This window comes from Podarcis vaucheri (genome assembly GCF_965113315.1).
Source record: "Podarcis vaucheri genome assembly, chromosome: 17".
NCBI classification, from domain to species: Eukaryota; Metazoa; Chordata; class Lepidosauria; order Squamata; family Lacertidae; genus Podarcis; species Podarcis vaucheri.
In genome coordinates, this window is record NC_138755.1 from 15,094,091 (window position 1) to 15,108,928 (window position 14,838).

A 14,838-nucleotide genomic window follows, 5' to 3' on the forward strand; every position below is an offset into this window, starting at 1 on the left:
GTTTAAGATCCAAAATCAGTGAGATTGTGTTCACACTGTTGCAGACAGGACTGCACTGTTCCTACGGGATCCTGTTCAGTTTGCGGTTGATTCTAGATCAAGTTTTGTCGCCAGAGGCCCAAGATCGGTAAAAAGCCTTCTGTTAGCTGCGGCCTTTTCTAGACTTGCCACAGTCATCCCTACTTTGGTAACATCCAGGGGTTGATTCCTGTAATGCCCAGAAACTCCAGTTTCTTTTTTAAAAAATAAATGGCTGCTAGGTTCTCTGAGCAGTAAGTAACCAGAGACAGGATGTAGGAAGCATATTAAAAAAGGTAAAGGGACCCCTGACCATTAGGTCCAGTCGTGGCCGACTCTGGGGTTGCGGCACTCATCTCGCAAGCGTACAGCTTCTGGGTCATGTAGCCAGCATGACCACGCCACTTCTAGTGAACCAGATCAGCGCATGGAAATGCCATTTACCTTCCCGCCGGAGTGGTGCCTGTTTATCTACTTGCACTTTGATGTGCTTTCGAACTGCTAGGTTGGCAGGAGCAGGGACTGAAGAACAGGAGCTCACTCTGTTGCGGGGATTCGAACCGCCGACCTTCTGATCGGCAAGCCCTAGGCTCTGTGGTTTAACCCACAGCGTCACCCGCATCCCAGGAAGCATAATATTCAGTGCTTAAATGGACTGGGCTGGTTGCGGGTCTGTTTCCGAGTGCATTTCAAAGTGTTTTTCTTTTTACGACCCTACGTATCACCTGAAAGCATTCTCTTTCCACATCAGCCTGTGTCGTGGGTTAAGAACATTGGTGGTGTGTTTTCTGTACGTGCCTCCCTTATCCAGAACAAGGTCGGTGGCTACTGTTGAAGGAGCTGTCTCAGGTGCCCTCACTTGTAGAGCTATTTCATAATTTAGCTTCTTGTAGAACCAAAAATTATAAAAATGGCTTCACGTTTATTTCTTTTACTTCCAGCAAGTAGCAGGATTTCTTGGCCCTAGGAGAGTAAAGTTTGTTGTTTTTTGTTTTTGCTTACATTTTCAAACTTATTTAAAAGACGTTCTCCTTAAGAAATGAAAATGCACTGCTTTTAAATTGACTATTGTTATACATTTAATTTACACAAAGTGCAAAAGGATTAGTTCCTTAGATGTTTGGGGGTTTTTTTGCTCCCCCCTAACATGGCCAGCATAGCAGAACCACAACTCTGGAATCTAGATTTCATATATTATTAGAGTGCATAGATGCTCAGTACTTAAATCTAGTTCCCAGCAGTATGCTAGGTGATAAGTTCATGACCTAGATTCCTCCAGGAATACTTGAGGTGCAAAGAGTTCCCAGCTGCGGCATCAACGTAGCTATCTGTTCCTCTGTCATTTTATTGGACTGCTTATTAGCCGGCTGAATGACTAAAACTGGCAACAGAAATCGAATGAACTGCAATCTTGAATCAGCCCTAAAGCCTGAACAGTAGTAGTTGCTACTTATAACCTTGCTATCACCTTGTGCAGTATTGAGAGAAGGTGTTAGGGAGAAGGAGCTGCCTGATTTTTTAGCTAGAAAACATCATCAAGCATTTTCTCTTTTTGCATGACGATGGGGAAGCAAGCTGGAAGAGGCATCTCATAGCCAAATCGCTAGAATTAGTATGTGTTCAGTATGTGTTCATTAATAACACACACACACACCCGTATACAGTGGTGCCCCGCAAGACGAATGCCTCGCAAGACGGAAAACTCGCTAGACGAAAGAGTTTTTCGTTTTGGAGGTGCTTCGCAAAACGAATCTCCTATGGGCTTGCTTCGCAAGACGAAAATGTCTTGTGAGCTCCTGCGGGTTTTCCCCCCCTTCCCCCCCTTTTTCTAAGCCGCTAAGCCGCTTATCAGCTGATCCGATAAGCCGCTAATAGCGCTAATCCGCTAATCCATCAATGGGCTTGCTTCGCAAGACGAAAAAACCGCTAGACGAAGAGAATCACAGAACGGATTCTTTTCGTCTTGCGAGGCACCACTGTATTTCGCTCCACAAGACACACTTTTTTCCTCCTAAAAAGTAAGGGGAAATGTCTGTGCGTCTTCTGGAGCAAATGCGTGGTCCCTGGGGCTGAATTGCCCAGGGGCAAAAAGCAGATCATGCTTTTTTCTTTTTTTTTCTAGGAAGAGGGAAGTGGGTGTTGAAACAAAGCCACTGATCGCCAAGCGATCGGGAGGGAGATAAGGCTGTGGGTAAAGGAGGCTGCCAAGGGAGGGGGGAGGTAAAGACAGCGAACTTGCAAGGAGAGGAGACAAGAATACTTAAACAAGCAATGAGGAGAGAAATTAGAAGAGATGGAGGAGCAAAAAACTGTTCCAGTTAAGGAAAAGACACTAAGGCAAACAAGAGGGAAGGAAGCAGCTGATTGGCAAGCGATCAGGAGGGAGATAAGGGAGGCTAGCGATAAAGGAGGCTGCCTGGGAGGGGGGAGGTAAAAGCCCATGGATCCTCAGGATTTTTGCATTGTCTCACCCCAAATTCACCATCAGATCACATAGCATGTCCATGGCTACAGCCTGCACCAAAAAAACCACACATCCACTGTTTCATGGGCCACAATGGCGCAAAAACGTGGTTACAAAGCACGGATCCACATGGATCCTTAGGATTTTTGCATTGGGCTACCCCAAACTCACCGTCAAATCACATATCATGTCTGTGGCCACAGCATGAGCAACAAAAATCACACACCCACTGTTTCTTTCAGAATATTTTTTTTTCTTGTTTTCCTTCTCTAAAAACTAGGTGCGTCTAATTGTCAGGTGCATCTTAGGGAGCGAAAAATACGGTATATATCAGTTATGCTTCTCCGGGCTCTTCTAACAGCATTTTTAATACAGATTTTTTTTCAGTCAGTCTGTCCTTTCCATTGATGGTGAACTCCAAATTATACTAAAATTGATGCCAATTATGTATGCCAACGGCAGAGTTTGATTTGAGTGCTCACTTCCAAGAACTTTGCTTTAGATCCTCAGCTGTTTTATAAATGTTACTAATGCTTCCATTTTAAAATAGATCATGGTAATGTCAGATGGAACCTCGGCTGCTTCAGGGCAGAGTCTTCACCTCCTGAACCTTCCCAGTAATTCCCTGTCTTTTTCTGAAGTGAAGAAGAAATCATCTCATGGGACAAAGGTGAGAGGCATAGGAGGATAACAGAATTTGGGGTGTGCGTTGGTTGAGGGTTTTGAAAGCTGCGTGGCCAAGAAGCAAGTGACAAGTTCAGAGCAATACTTAAATCAGATGACTGAACGACCAATCATAGTTCTAGAATATATTTATTGCCCTTGAACATTTCAGATTTTCTTCCATTTATTTGCCTTTCAAAGTGAGGTGAATTATGTGCATTCAACCTATGTGCATTAAATGGCCATTTTTTTTTAGCAGATGTTAAATGTGCAAACATGAACATAGTTTTTGCACCTTATACACTAACCTAAAGAATAACATACATTAGAAACTGAACAATGCAGTCATCAAAGTGCGTTTTCATTCATCCACGAAAGTCTGGTAACAGAACGTATAAAAGTTTCCTCCCATTTCTCAATAAGGACCAGGCAAAGTTTAATTCAAGTAGCCTTTATTGGCATCGCATAAGAACATTCAGAATACATTTAGAATAGATAGGGCAGTGCAATCTTGCCGCCACCCCCAACGGCACAGTCACCCGCCAAAGGGCAGAAGGAGCGAGCAATCCGCCTCATCTCTGAGGGTTTCGAACAAAGGCAGGATCCTGTAGCATACTTCGGCGACAAAAAAATCAAATAGAGGAACTTAGCTACTGTCTTGGTGAGCTCCTGGTCTCTCCCCTGTAATAAGAAGTGCATAACCTCTGATTTCCATGTTGGAATACATAGATGGTCTAGAAATTGTTGGCAGAGATCGCCATACATTTTACAGTTAAGGGCCGTGTGAGCTAGAGTTTCCACCAGGTGGGCATTGCATGGGCAGATCCTGTCTCCTTCCGCCAAACCCACCCCAAAGGAGGTTAGAAGGATTAGAATTGAACCTAGCCAGCAAAAAGGCCCTTCTTTCTTGCGGATTAAACGAAGTTCCAAACTACTTCACTTTTCAGCAACAGAAATCAGATTAGATAAAATGCCGAGGAAAGCTGAATGTTAACTGTGTTCTGGGGAGCTTGTGAATTTACTACTACGGGGAGCTAAGCCCCTAATTAATAGCTATCTTCACTTTTAAGAGCATTTCTGCACATATTTTAATTCTTGGGTGTTTTGTGTAGCCAAGACCGTTTAAACTTGCAGTAGGATAAATTGTTAAGAGCATTTTCATAGAATTGTAGAGTTGGAAGGGACCTCGAGGATCATGTAGTTCAAACTCCTCCAACGCAGGAATCGCTTGCTCAGGGTGGGGCTTAAACCCACAACCTTGAGATTAAGAGTCTTCTGCTCTACTGGCTGAGCTATTTTCCAAATCTATGTGAAATGCAGGTGGCTAGGAGTGATTTAGCATTATGAAAAGGTCCAAGCAAATGGCAAACTATTTATTTATTTATTTATTTATTTATTTGTCAGGAAGGAATAAACATGCTTCATCAGAAAACTCTCTGTGGGGTGCACATGATAAAACTACCAACAAAAACTGAACGAAGTCAGCAAAACTTTAAACAAACATTAGATAGCAAAAATAAATTGTCTTGGTAGGCTTCCTGAAGTAAAAGTTTTCCAACTAGCTATTGCATGTATCCATGCTTGAGGAATGCAAGCTGGATTTGTGTGATATAGATATAGATATAGATATAGATATAGATATGGATATGGATATGCTGGGTGTTTTGTGTGTTGAACTTAAACTGTTGCCTGTTTTGAGAAGAGGCAAAGTTAGAAATGGCAGGCAATACAATAGAAGAATACCACCGTCAGTATATAACTTAAAAGCCAAGAAAATTTGTAAGCTCTTCTTGTTAGTGGTCATTTTTGCATTAAAATGTGTTGCATTTAATTGCTTTTTCAAATTTATTTTTTTAAAAAACCTATGTAGTAATTGGAGTCATCTGCTTTATTCCTAAAAGGTTACACCTCAGTGTGGTGAAGTCAATTTATCGTAAGATTGCATGTTAGTACGGATATTTGGACTGTTCGGATCATAATTTGAACTGTTCATATCTAATGCTGGCCAACTTTTTTCCAAGTTGGGTTGGGATCCAGCCTTATCTCAGACACCCCCATTCTTGTCATGAATTCCCCAAAAGCATTGCTTTAAAAACAGGAGAAGCTAGATTTCAGCTGCAACTGGAAGAGAGAATTGGCAGACCATTTACATGTGATGGTTTATTTGGTTCCTGGGAGGTGTATTGTGTGGCCATTCCCGCCTCCCACCAGTTGGAATAAATAAGACACAGGACACCATTATTTTAGGTTAATGGACAAAAATTGGCCACAACTTTATTGGTTACAGGTAAGAGTGGTATTGGCTTAGGCATTTGTCCTATCTGACTATCTGGCTTCAGCCTGATTGCTTGAAGACCGGGAAGGGTTAACACCAGCAGGGGGAGCCCTGAGATGCACATCACTAGGAACTCCCCGAGGGGTCACCGCTCGGGGGCGTGCTTTAGGCCCTGGCCTCCATAGGTTTTGGACGAGGCAACGCCCCCCGGAATCCTTTACCGGACTACCCTTAAATATTTGGGGGAGGTGATGGCGCTCCTCCCCCCCAACTCATCTACATAATAATACCCCTACCAATGCCTAATCACCAAAATCAATGAGTTGTGACGATTTGCTACGAGGTAGGCGAAAAACCAAATGGCCAGTGCCAGTTCGCCAAGTGGAAAAAATTCCTACTAGGCCCCTTGACGGGGACCAACCGAAGTCCATAGCAAGGTCAGAAAGAAAAGCTGGAGGGTGGGTGGGTGGGAAACCAAATCTGCGGCAAGGACGAAAAGGGGACATCCCGGGGCCGCGCCAGGCTTAAATGACCCAGGCCACGCCCCCGGAGCCAGCCGATTGGCTGGCCCTGGAGCTGATGCGGCCCGAGGATTCCCCTGGTCGCGCAGGGCTGGCTTCAGCCCCGCACGATTGTTGGGGGCGTGAGCCTGCAACACCACCTCCTCCTGATGTCGGAAGTGGCTTTGTCAGTGAGTTGCATGGCCCAGCTCTTTTTCTCATGGTTGGCTCTGCAAGTAGTTGATGAAGAAAGCAAACCAAGAATGAACTCTTCATTATATAATATCTTGCACACATGCACGAGTTACTCGAATTCTTCCGTGACTTTATCTGCGTGGTTATGGTGATTGAATGCAATGGATTGTCCCATTCGACTTGCACGAGGATCTTATTAACTACAATCATGAGGTTGCAAGGAGGGTCAGTTCCCTCGAATTGGTCTTATGTGTATGTGTTACGCCATCTACAGGATTCATTCCAGTAGACAGCCCACAAATATGACAAATTATGTCATATCTGGTCACATAGTTTAAGTGCACAATTTTAGCAATAGGATTTAAGATTCAGAGCTGTATTCTAACTAATTGGTTTCAAAGGAATTCAGTTTACTTCATACTAGATTTTGCCTTTTAAAAATGTTTGGCAATAAGAGGAAAACCCACCTAACTTTAACTTGGGAGTATTTAGCAAGTTAACTAAAACTTAAAATAAAACGTTCCATTTAAGGAGTGCTGGGTTCCTATTTGCTGTATCTATGATTTAATAACACCAACCTGTTAGATAAAATAGTGTTGTGTTGTTTAAATATCTATTTTGCTGTTCATAAAGCAGTAGCAATATGCAGTAGATAAATACAAAGGCAAAAATTCCTTTCTATGGAACATCCTCCCACCAGATGACAAACAGAAAAACAACTATTTGACTTTTAGAAGACATCTGAAGGCAACCCTGTTCAGGGAAATTTTTAATGACTGATATTTTATTTTGTTTTTAATATTTTGTTGGGGGCTGCATGGCCGGGGCAACCCAGACAGATGAGCAGCAGAAAAATAATAAAAGAATAAAAATTATTATTATTATTATTATTATTATTATTATTATTATTATTAAAAGTTAACTTTGTGGTTTCCATTGTTGCAGGACCCAAGTAAGATTATAAGCACTTGCAGCAGCAGCAGCAGCAACAGTTTTTCAAAGCCCCATAAATTAACTAAGGAGCACAAGGAGAAACCTTCTAAAGACTCGAAAGAACATAAAAGTGCCTTCAAAGAACCTTCCAGGGAACATAACAAATCTTCCAAAGAGTCCTCCAAAAAACCCAAAGAAAACAAACCACTAAAGGATGAAAAAATTGTTCCTAAAATGGCCTTCAAGGAACCCAAACCCATGTCAAAGGAGCCAAAATCCGAAAACAACATCCTTACCATAGCAGGTGGACAGCAACAAGAGAAGAAAGCCCCCACGAAAAGGCCTCCGGGGATGGATTCTGAGGATCTGGCAGCCAAAAAGAAGAGGAAAAGTGGCTCAGAGGCTTTATTTAAGAGTTTTTCCAGTGCTCCCCCACTGATACTTACTTGTTCCACGGCGGACAGAAAACAGACAAAGGATAAATCTCAGTTTAAGATTGGGAAAGTCAAAATGGAAAGCGAGACACTGGAAAAGAAGAAGACCACATTACCCCCCTTTGATGATATTGTGGATCCTAACGATTCCGATATGGAGGAGAACATGTCCTCGAAATCTGAAGTAAGTCTTTTATATGGCTATTATCCCTTCCTCAGTTTATCCCTTTTAAAAAAAAGAGAAAAGGATGTACATAATAGGTGGTATCAAACTAAGTTTTACTCAGAGAAGTGGTAGGTCCATTAATTTAATTGGGTCTACTCTGTGTAGTTTAGTTGAGCAGCACCGTGTGCGTGCAGGTTCTGTTTCGTTATTCAAAACCATGGAAATTGGCTGTAGGCACACTTTCATTTGCAGATGCTTTGGCTGATTTCATTTTTGACCCTCTCGGGAGTTGCATCAGTTTGTTGTTGCTTTATTAATAATGCTGCAGAAATGTGTTAACGGAGGCCGTTCAATGTGATTGCTTCTCGCTGCCAGGAAACAGATTGGGTTTTATGATTTATTTTTTCTTGTGGGCAGACGTGTTACAGCGTATACTAATCGATGCATGCAAAGGGATAATACATTGAAAATCGGCTTTGAATGGGATTCAAAGATGTGTAAGTTTGTATATGATTGCAACGGCTCGTTCTTAGCCAAGATGCTAATGGCTTGCCCACGTATGCTTAAGATACCATTAATTGCTAGGGGTCCCTCCAAGGCCCATTCATAGAAGTGTGTTCATCACTTATCTCAGCATGGTAACTTAAAGATGAATATGCATATGGTCTAGATCAGTATTGTGTGTCCAGTTGACATTGTGGGGTTAAGCTGATCTGACTGATAAGTCATCATTTGGTGCTAGTATTAATGAGTGTTGAACTTGCATTACATTACAAAGTAAAATTCAGCAATGTGTTGGATTCATACTTCTGAAGTTCATGCTTGTATGGGAAATATGAATTGGCTCTTAGATACTTGATTGTGTGAAATGAATGTAAACAGCAGAATATATTTTGAGTGTCACATGTACTTTAGCACAAATCTCTGAACAGATGGTTCTCTGGTAGAGGAATACATTTCATAGACTTCAGGGTTGTAAGGTGTTCTTTATGACAGAAAGGAGATGAATATATTTAGTACGTTGCCAACTGAGGATTGTAGGATGTACCTCAGACCTATTAACCTCTATCATGAATATTCTGGGAGAATCAAAAGCCTTTATCTCACCCGACTTGAGTTCTGTAAGTATGCTTGCCTACTTTAGTCATCCAAACTATTTGCTCTACAAAAAAGTTCTGTGGTGAACTCCTGTGCTGTCTCTTTTTTTGCTTATGAAAGTGTAATTTGGTGTGTAATGTGTAGTCTTTGTGGGGTTGGTGGGCCTTTGCATTAGGAAAGTAGACTAGGTGATTTTTTTTTCTATGCTTGTAGCACTAGATGATTTTCCTGGTTGTTGCTTTTTAAAAAGTTGATAGTTGTAATATTTAGAAGCTATATAGCACTTTCTGAATCTCCAGAGTGCTTCAAGCAGACTTTCGGTACTTATTTTGTAGAAGGGATTGAAGCACAGGAAATTTAAAGGTAAAAGTAAAGGGACCCCTGACCATTAGGTCCAGTCTTGACCGACTCTGGGGTGCGGCGCTCATCTCGCTTTATTGGCCGAGGGAGCCGGCGTACAGCTTCCGGGTCATGTGGCCAGCATGACTAAGCCGTTTCCGGCAAACCAGAGCAGCGCATGGAAACTCCGTTTACCTTCCCGCCGGAGCAGTACCTATTTATCTACTTGCACTTTGATGTGCTTTTGAACTGCTAGGTTGGCAGGAGCAGGGACTGAGCAACGGGAGCTCACCCTGTCGTGGGGATTCGAACCGCCGACCTTCTGATCAGCAAGTCCTAGGCTCTGTGGTTTAACCCACAGCGCCACCCACGTCCCTACAGGAAATTTAGGTTTGTGCAATTACAGTGTATTAAAGTACTCTTCTGCCCTAGCACAACAACTGGAAAGTGTGGGATGAACAAATGACCAACAAGAAAACATATAAGCATCCCACAAGGAAATCAGAACGATTGATCATGGTCATGTAACATCACAAACAAATTGGAACAAATGTTCAGTAATGAGTGGCTATAATCTAACCTCTGTGTAAACTTTGTGCACGCAGGGTGGATAAAGGATAAATAGCTTGTCTGGAGGAGCTCTCTCCTATTGCTCCTAGGCTCTGGAATTCCCTTTCCCAACAGGCCCGTTTGGCTCCATTATTCACTGCTATTCAGGTAGCTGTGCTGATGTGGCTGTTCCCAGCTTTCCCAGCTGGCGTATGTGAGGAGAGCTGTTTGAATTTGACATGGTGATGCTCACTTTTTTGGATTAGTGCTGCTTTGAAGTAGTACAGTGGACGCTCAGGTTGCGAATATGATCCGTGCGGCATGCACATTCGCAACCCGCAGCGTTCGTAACACGCAGCGGCGCGTCTGCGCACACACAGCTTGCGATTTGGCGCGTGTGCACATGAGCAAAGCGCGTTTTAGCGCTTCGGCACATGTACGACTGCCGAAACCCGGAAGTAACCCGTTCCAGTACTTCCGGGTTTCGGCAGTCTGTAACTCAAATAACGCAACCTGGAGCGTCTGTAACCCGAGGTATGACTGTATTTGTTGCAAGCTACCTTGGGTGTCTGAGTGACAGGTAGAATATCGACATTTTAAAATAAGCTTCCAGTTCAGTGAAAAGTTCTAATTGTCCAAAAGGCTGATTTACATAGAAATTGAAGGACACACAAATCTTGTTTGGTGATATATGCAAAATGGGCAGCAACAAAGCCAACAAGATTTCCTGGCCCAGTATACAGAACTTCTTCTTTTTCTTCTTCTTCATGCTTCTTCTTCATACTTCATGGAGAGCCAGTGTGGTGTAGTGGTTAATAGCGGTAGTCTCGTAATCTGGGGAACCAGGTTTGCGTCTCTGCTCCTCCACATGCAGCTGCTGGGTGACCTTGGGCTAGACACACTTCTTTGAAGTCTCTCAGCCCCACTCACCTCACAGAGTGTTTGTTGTGGGGGAGGAAGGGAAAGGAGAATGTTAGCCACTTTGAGACTCCTTAAAGGGAGTGAAAGGAGGGATATCAAATCCAAACTCTTCTTCTTCTACCCATCTGACTGGGTAGCCCCAGCCACTTCTAACAATTTATAAAACCATAGTAAACAGTTGAACACTAAAAGCTTCCCTATATAGGGCCAACTTCAGATATAGAAGAGACCTGAAAAGTCTTTTTAGAAGAGTCATATAGTTCTTCATCTCCTTGGCATCTGCTGGGAGGGCATTCCACAGGGCGGGTGCCACCACCGAGAAGGCCCTCTGCCTGGTTCCCTGTACCCTCACTTCTGACAATGAAGGAACCGCCAGAAGGCCCTCGGTGCTGGACCTGTGTGTCTGGGCTGAACGATGGGGGTGGAGATGCTCCATCAGGTATTTTGGAATATTGTGAAGCTCCTTGACATCTGACGGGAGGCGGGTGCCACCACCGAGAAGGCCCTCTGCCTGGTTCCCTGTACCTTCACTTCTCGCAATGAGGAAACCGCCAGAAGGCCATCGGAGGTTGCCTAGGTTAACTTATTGGACTGTTAAAAAAGTAAAAAGGGGTAAAGGGAAGACAATGCAAACAGCCCTGAGCTCCTGCGAGGAAATGCAAAATGTAAATATATAATTCCATTCCTGTTAAAAAACAAACAAACATTCATGTAAAGAAAAATAAGCATGCACAAAGCCAGAAAGGCATCCTTCCTCTTGCTTTAACTGCAACACTACAGTCCTGATGTTTTACAACAAAGCAAAAATCTTGCCAACCCTGAAGGTATAAAAATATGTGCACCACATATTGTAGTTTATTGTCAAAATCAGCTGGTCACTGCAGAATAGTTTTTAATTGCTTTACAAAATAGGATTAGAGAGGGAGAGAGATTAACATAATCCTATATCTGTTCAAAAATAAATCCCATTGATTTGCAGCACAATCCTAACCACCCACTCAAATTCTGTAGGATTTATCCCCAGGTGAATGGGATTAAAGATGGCAGCCTTACTCCCAGAAAAGTGAGCATAAAATCCTGGGAAGCACCAGATTCAAAGCAGGCTATGAATTAGACAAATAAACTGCCCTGTTGAGCAGCCCAGGACAAAATAAACTGTTATAGCTTTTTATATTTAGAAACAACACTCAGCACATTTTAACATCTTAAAAGTGGGTTGTGCTCTTTTATAGTTCTCTTCAAAATTATTCAATAGATAAAATATATAATAAAGTGGTACCTCTGGTTACGTACTTAATTCGTTCCGGAGGTCCATTCTTAAGGTGAAACTGTTCTTAACCTGAAGCACCACTTTAGCTAATGGGGCCTCCCGCTGCTGCCGTGCCGCCAGAGCACGATTTCTGTTCTCATCCTGAAGCAAAGTTCTTAACCCGAGGTAATATTTCTGGGTTGAGTCTGTAAGCTGAAGCGTATGTAACCCGAGGTACCACTGTATGCTATTCCTTGCAAAAAAAGAGAGAAAGGAACAACAAAAGTATACAACTTTTAGAAGACATCTGAAGGCAGCCCTGTATCAGGAAGTTCTTGATATTTTTGATATTTTATTATGTATTTGTGTGTGTTGGAAGCCGCCCAGGGTGCCTGGGGCAACCCAGCCATATGGGTGGGGTATAAAGAATAAAATTATTATTAGTAATTGTTATTCACCATGCCAGGCTAAGTTCAAGGTGCTAGTTTGGGTTTATAAAGTCCTATATAGCTTGAAACCAGGATACCTGAAAGATTGTCTCATCCTGTATATATCCAACTGATATATCCAGCTAAGCTGAGGAACTCCTGCAGGTATCATCTTCTCATGTGGTCCATTTCGCACAGTCTAGGAATTGGGCCTTTAGTGGTATGGTCCCCACCCTTTGGAATCCCTTCCCATTAAATATTAGAGAGGAAAAGTGTCTGCTATCCTTTCAGCACATACTGAAGACATTCGTCTTCCTACAACCCTTTTTAAAGTACAGATCTTTCCCAAAATTCCTCTGCGTTGGAATTGCTTTTAGGTGTTTTCAAATAATAAAATTGCACTAATGTTTTTCCTGCCCTGGGCTTATTTAAATTGGCAAGATATACATATATGTGTGTGTGTTTTCACATTTTGGCCAAAGTGGATGAAATTTACAGACACATGAGCCCTTCCAGAGCGGATCAAACCTGCCAAATTGCAGACAAATAGGCCCACGGGATTTAATGCAGAGCACCTTCAAAGTTTTAAAACAAAGAATTGAAGGCATGGTATTTTTTTTTATTTTAAGGCTGGTGGGCATAACTGTGGTGGTCTTATTCTGATCTGGAGCCACGTATTGTGCTAGGAAAAGATAAAAGATTTACAGCGCAGTCCTTATACACGTGTATTCAGGAACAAGTCTTATTGTGTTCTGTGGGGGTTACTCACAAGTAAGGGGGTGTTGGGTTGCATCGTAAGTGTTTGAAGACTTATGAGCTACATGGCCTTGTGAACATCAGAAATATTTTGTTTTTAAGATAAAGGATACTTCTAGATCACTTTTACTGCTCTTGATTTTTATTTTCAAGAAATAACTTTCTAATGTTTCTTTAAAAAGACTTATAGAAGTTACGTATTACCCTTTAAAATTAAATATTTCTAGAGAGAAAATTCAGACGCTACTCTTTTTTAACACTAAACATCTAAAAATGACGCGAAAGGTTATGCACCCGACAATTTTCTTTGCTGCTCTGACCAATGTAAAATGCTGATTAAAACTCATGCTGCAGAGACAGGCTACATTTCAGCAGAATTTGTTTTTTAATAGCACCTCTTGGCCAGAAGAGGTAAATTAAAATTATCCCATTGCATAAAGGAGTTGTTGAGAATAAATACGTTGCTAGAAATCTGGTGGGATTTCTCGGGGTGCTCAAAAGCTGAGTAAGTTTTAACTCCCTTGCAGCCTCATTCATAGACAGTTTATACTGTCTGGAGCCAAGCAATAAATAGCTTGCTGGAGGAACTATCATTAGGTTTTCCCATGATGAAAGCTACTTGCAGACAGAAGGTGGTCTTTCGTTTTATTTCTAAGGTGGGTCTTTAACGACTGTTTCTCTTAGTGTGGGGCAAAGGTTGTAAAACACAGAAAGGATGTGGCTGAAATTGCCTCCCTTCATTTTTATACCATGGCCCTAACTCAGTTACAACTAGGGCTAAAGGATGTTTCCGTTCCACGCTTTGAAATGCATCTGATGTTCACCCACACAGAGATCTTGGAGGCAAACCATTTGTAAGCACAGACAAGCTACAGTTTCTTTATGAAAGTTTTATCCAAAACATTGGCATCTAGAGAAATGATCAACAAGCATGTTGAGGATATTCATGCAGCCGAAATAGCATTACAGTTTGTAAGAAAAACGACATTGCATTTCTTTTTAGATGAGAACTGAACTTCCCAATAGCAACATTTTTCAATGGTCAAGTATAGAAAACGGCTGCCGACTTTTTTTGCCACTTTGGATAGTAAAGGCACGGCCGTTCAGTGGTAATTCTGAAATGGACTGCTGTTGCCGCAATTTCCAGATGCAGCTGTCACTCTCTGCTGAGTAGAAACATTGAGTGACCTTTAACTGCGTATCGTGGAATATGCTGCCTTTATCCTACATGGAAATGTAAACATGCTTTTAATTAGTAGAAATGTAATAGTTAATATATGGGACCTGGGTGGCGCTGTGGGTTAAACCACAGAGCCTAGGACTTGCCGATCAGAAGGTCGGCGGTTCGAATCCCCGTGATGGGGTGAGCTCCCGTTGCTCGGTCCCAGCTCCTGCCAACCTAGCAGTTCGAAAGCACGTCAAAGTGCAAGTAGATAAATAGGTACTGCTGCAGTGGGAAGGTAAACGGCGTTTCCGTTTGCTGCTCTGGTTTTGCCAGAAGCGGCTTAGTCATGCTGGCCACATGACCCGAAAGCTGTACGCTGGCTCCCTCGGCCAATAAAGCAAGATGAGCGCCGCAACCCCAGAGTCGGTCTCGACTGGACCTAATGGTCAGGGACCCCTTTACCTAATAGTTAATATAACCCAGAAGCAAATTACCTGCAGGTATGGATACTAGGATGCTCATCTAATCAATAATCTCTGTCCTTTATGTCTAGATACCACAAATCATGAGTTCAGTTGCACTACCACACTATTACTCTAGACATTTAAGATTTTCCTTGTGTAAGTTTCCTGGCAAAAACAAATCTCAAACGTTTCCCTACTTTTATCTAAACTATGCACACGGT

General features: G+C 42.4%; 1 protein-coding gene across 6 annotated transcripts in view; it reads left to right on the forward strand.

Annotated features, from left to right (window-relative positions):
* MLLT3 (MLLT3 super elongation complex subunit) overlaps positions 1-14,838 on the forward strand; it is a 138,698-nt gene that overhangs the window by 85,785 nt on the left and 38,075 nt on the right. For all 6 annotated transcript variants that reach the window (XM_082204929.1, XM_082204930.1, XM_082204931.1 and 3 more), the window contains 2 exons: positions 3,033-3,152; positions 7,061-7,666. In XM_082204929.1, the coding sequence (XP_082061055.1) occupies positions 3,033-3,152; positions 7,061-7,666 (726 nt within the window). The remainder of the gene's footprint in view (positions 1-3,032; positions 3,153-7,060; positions 7,667-14,838) is intronic.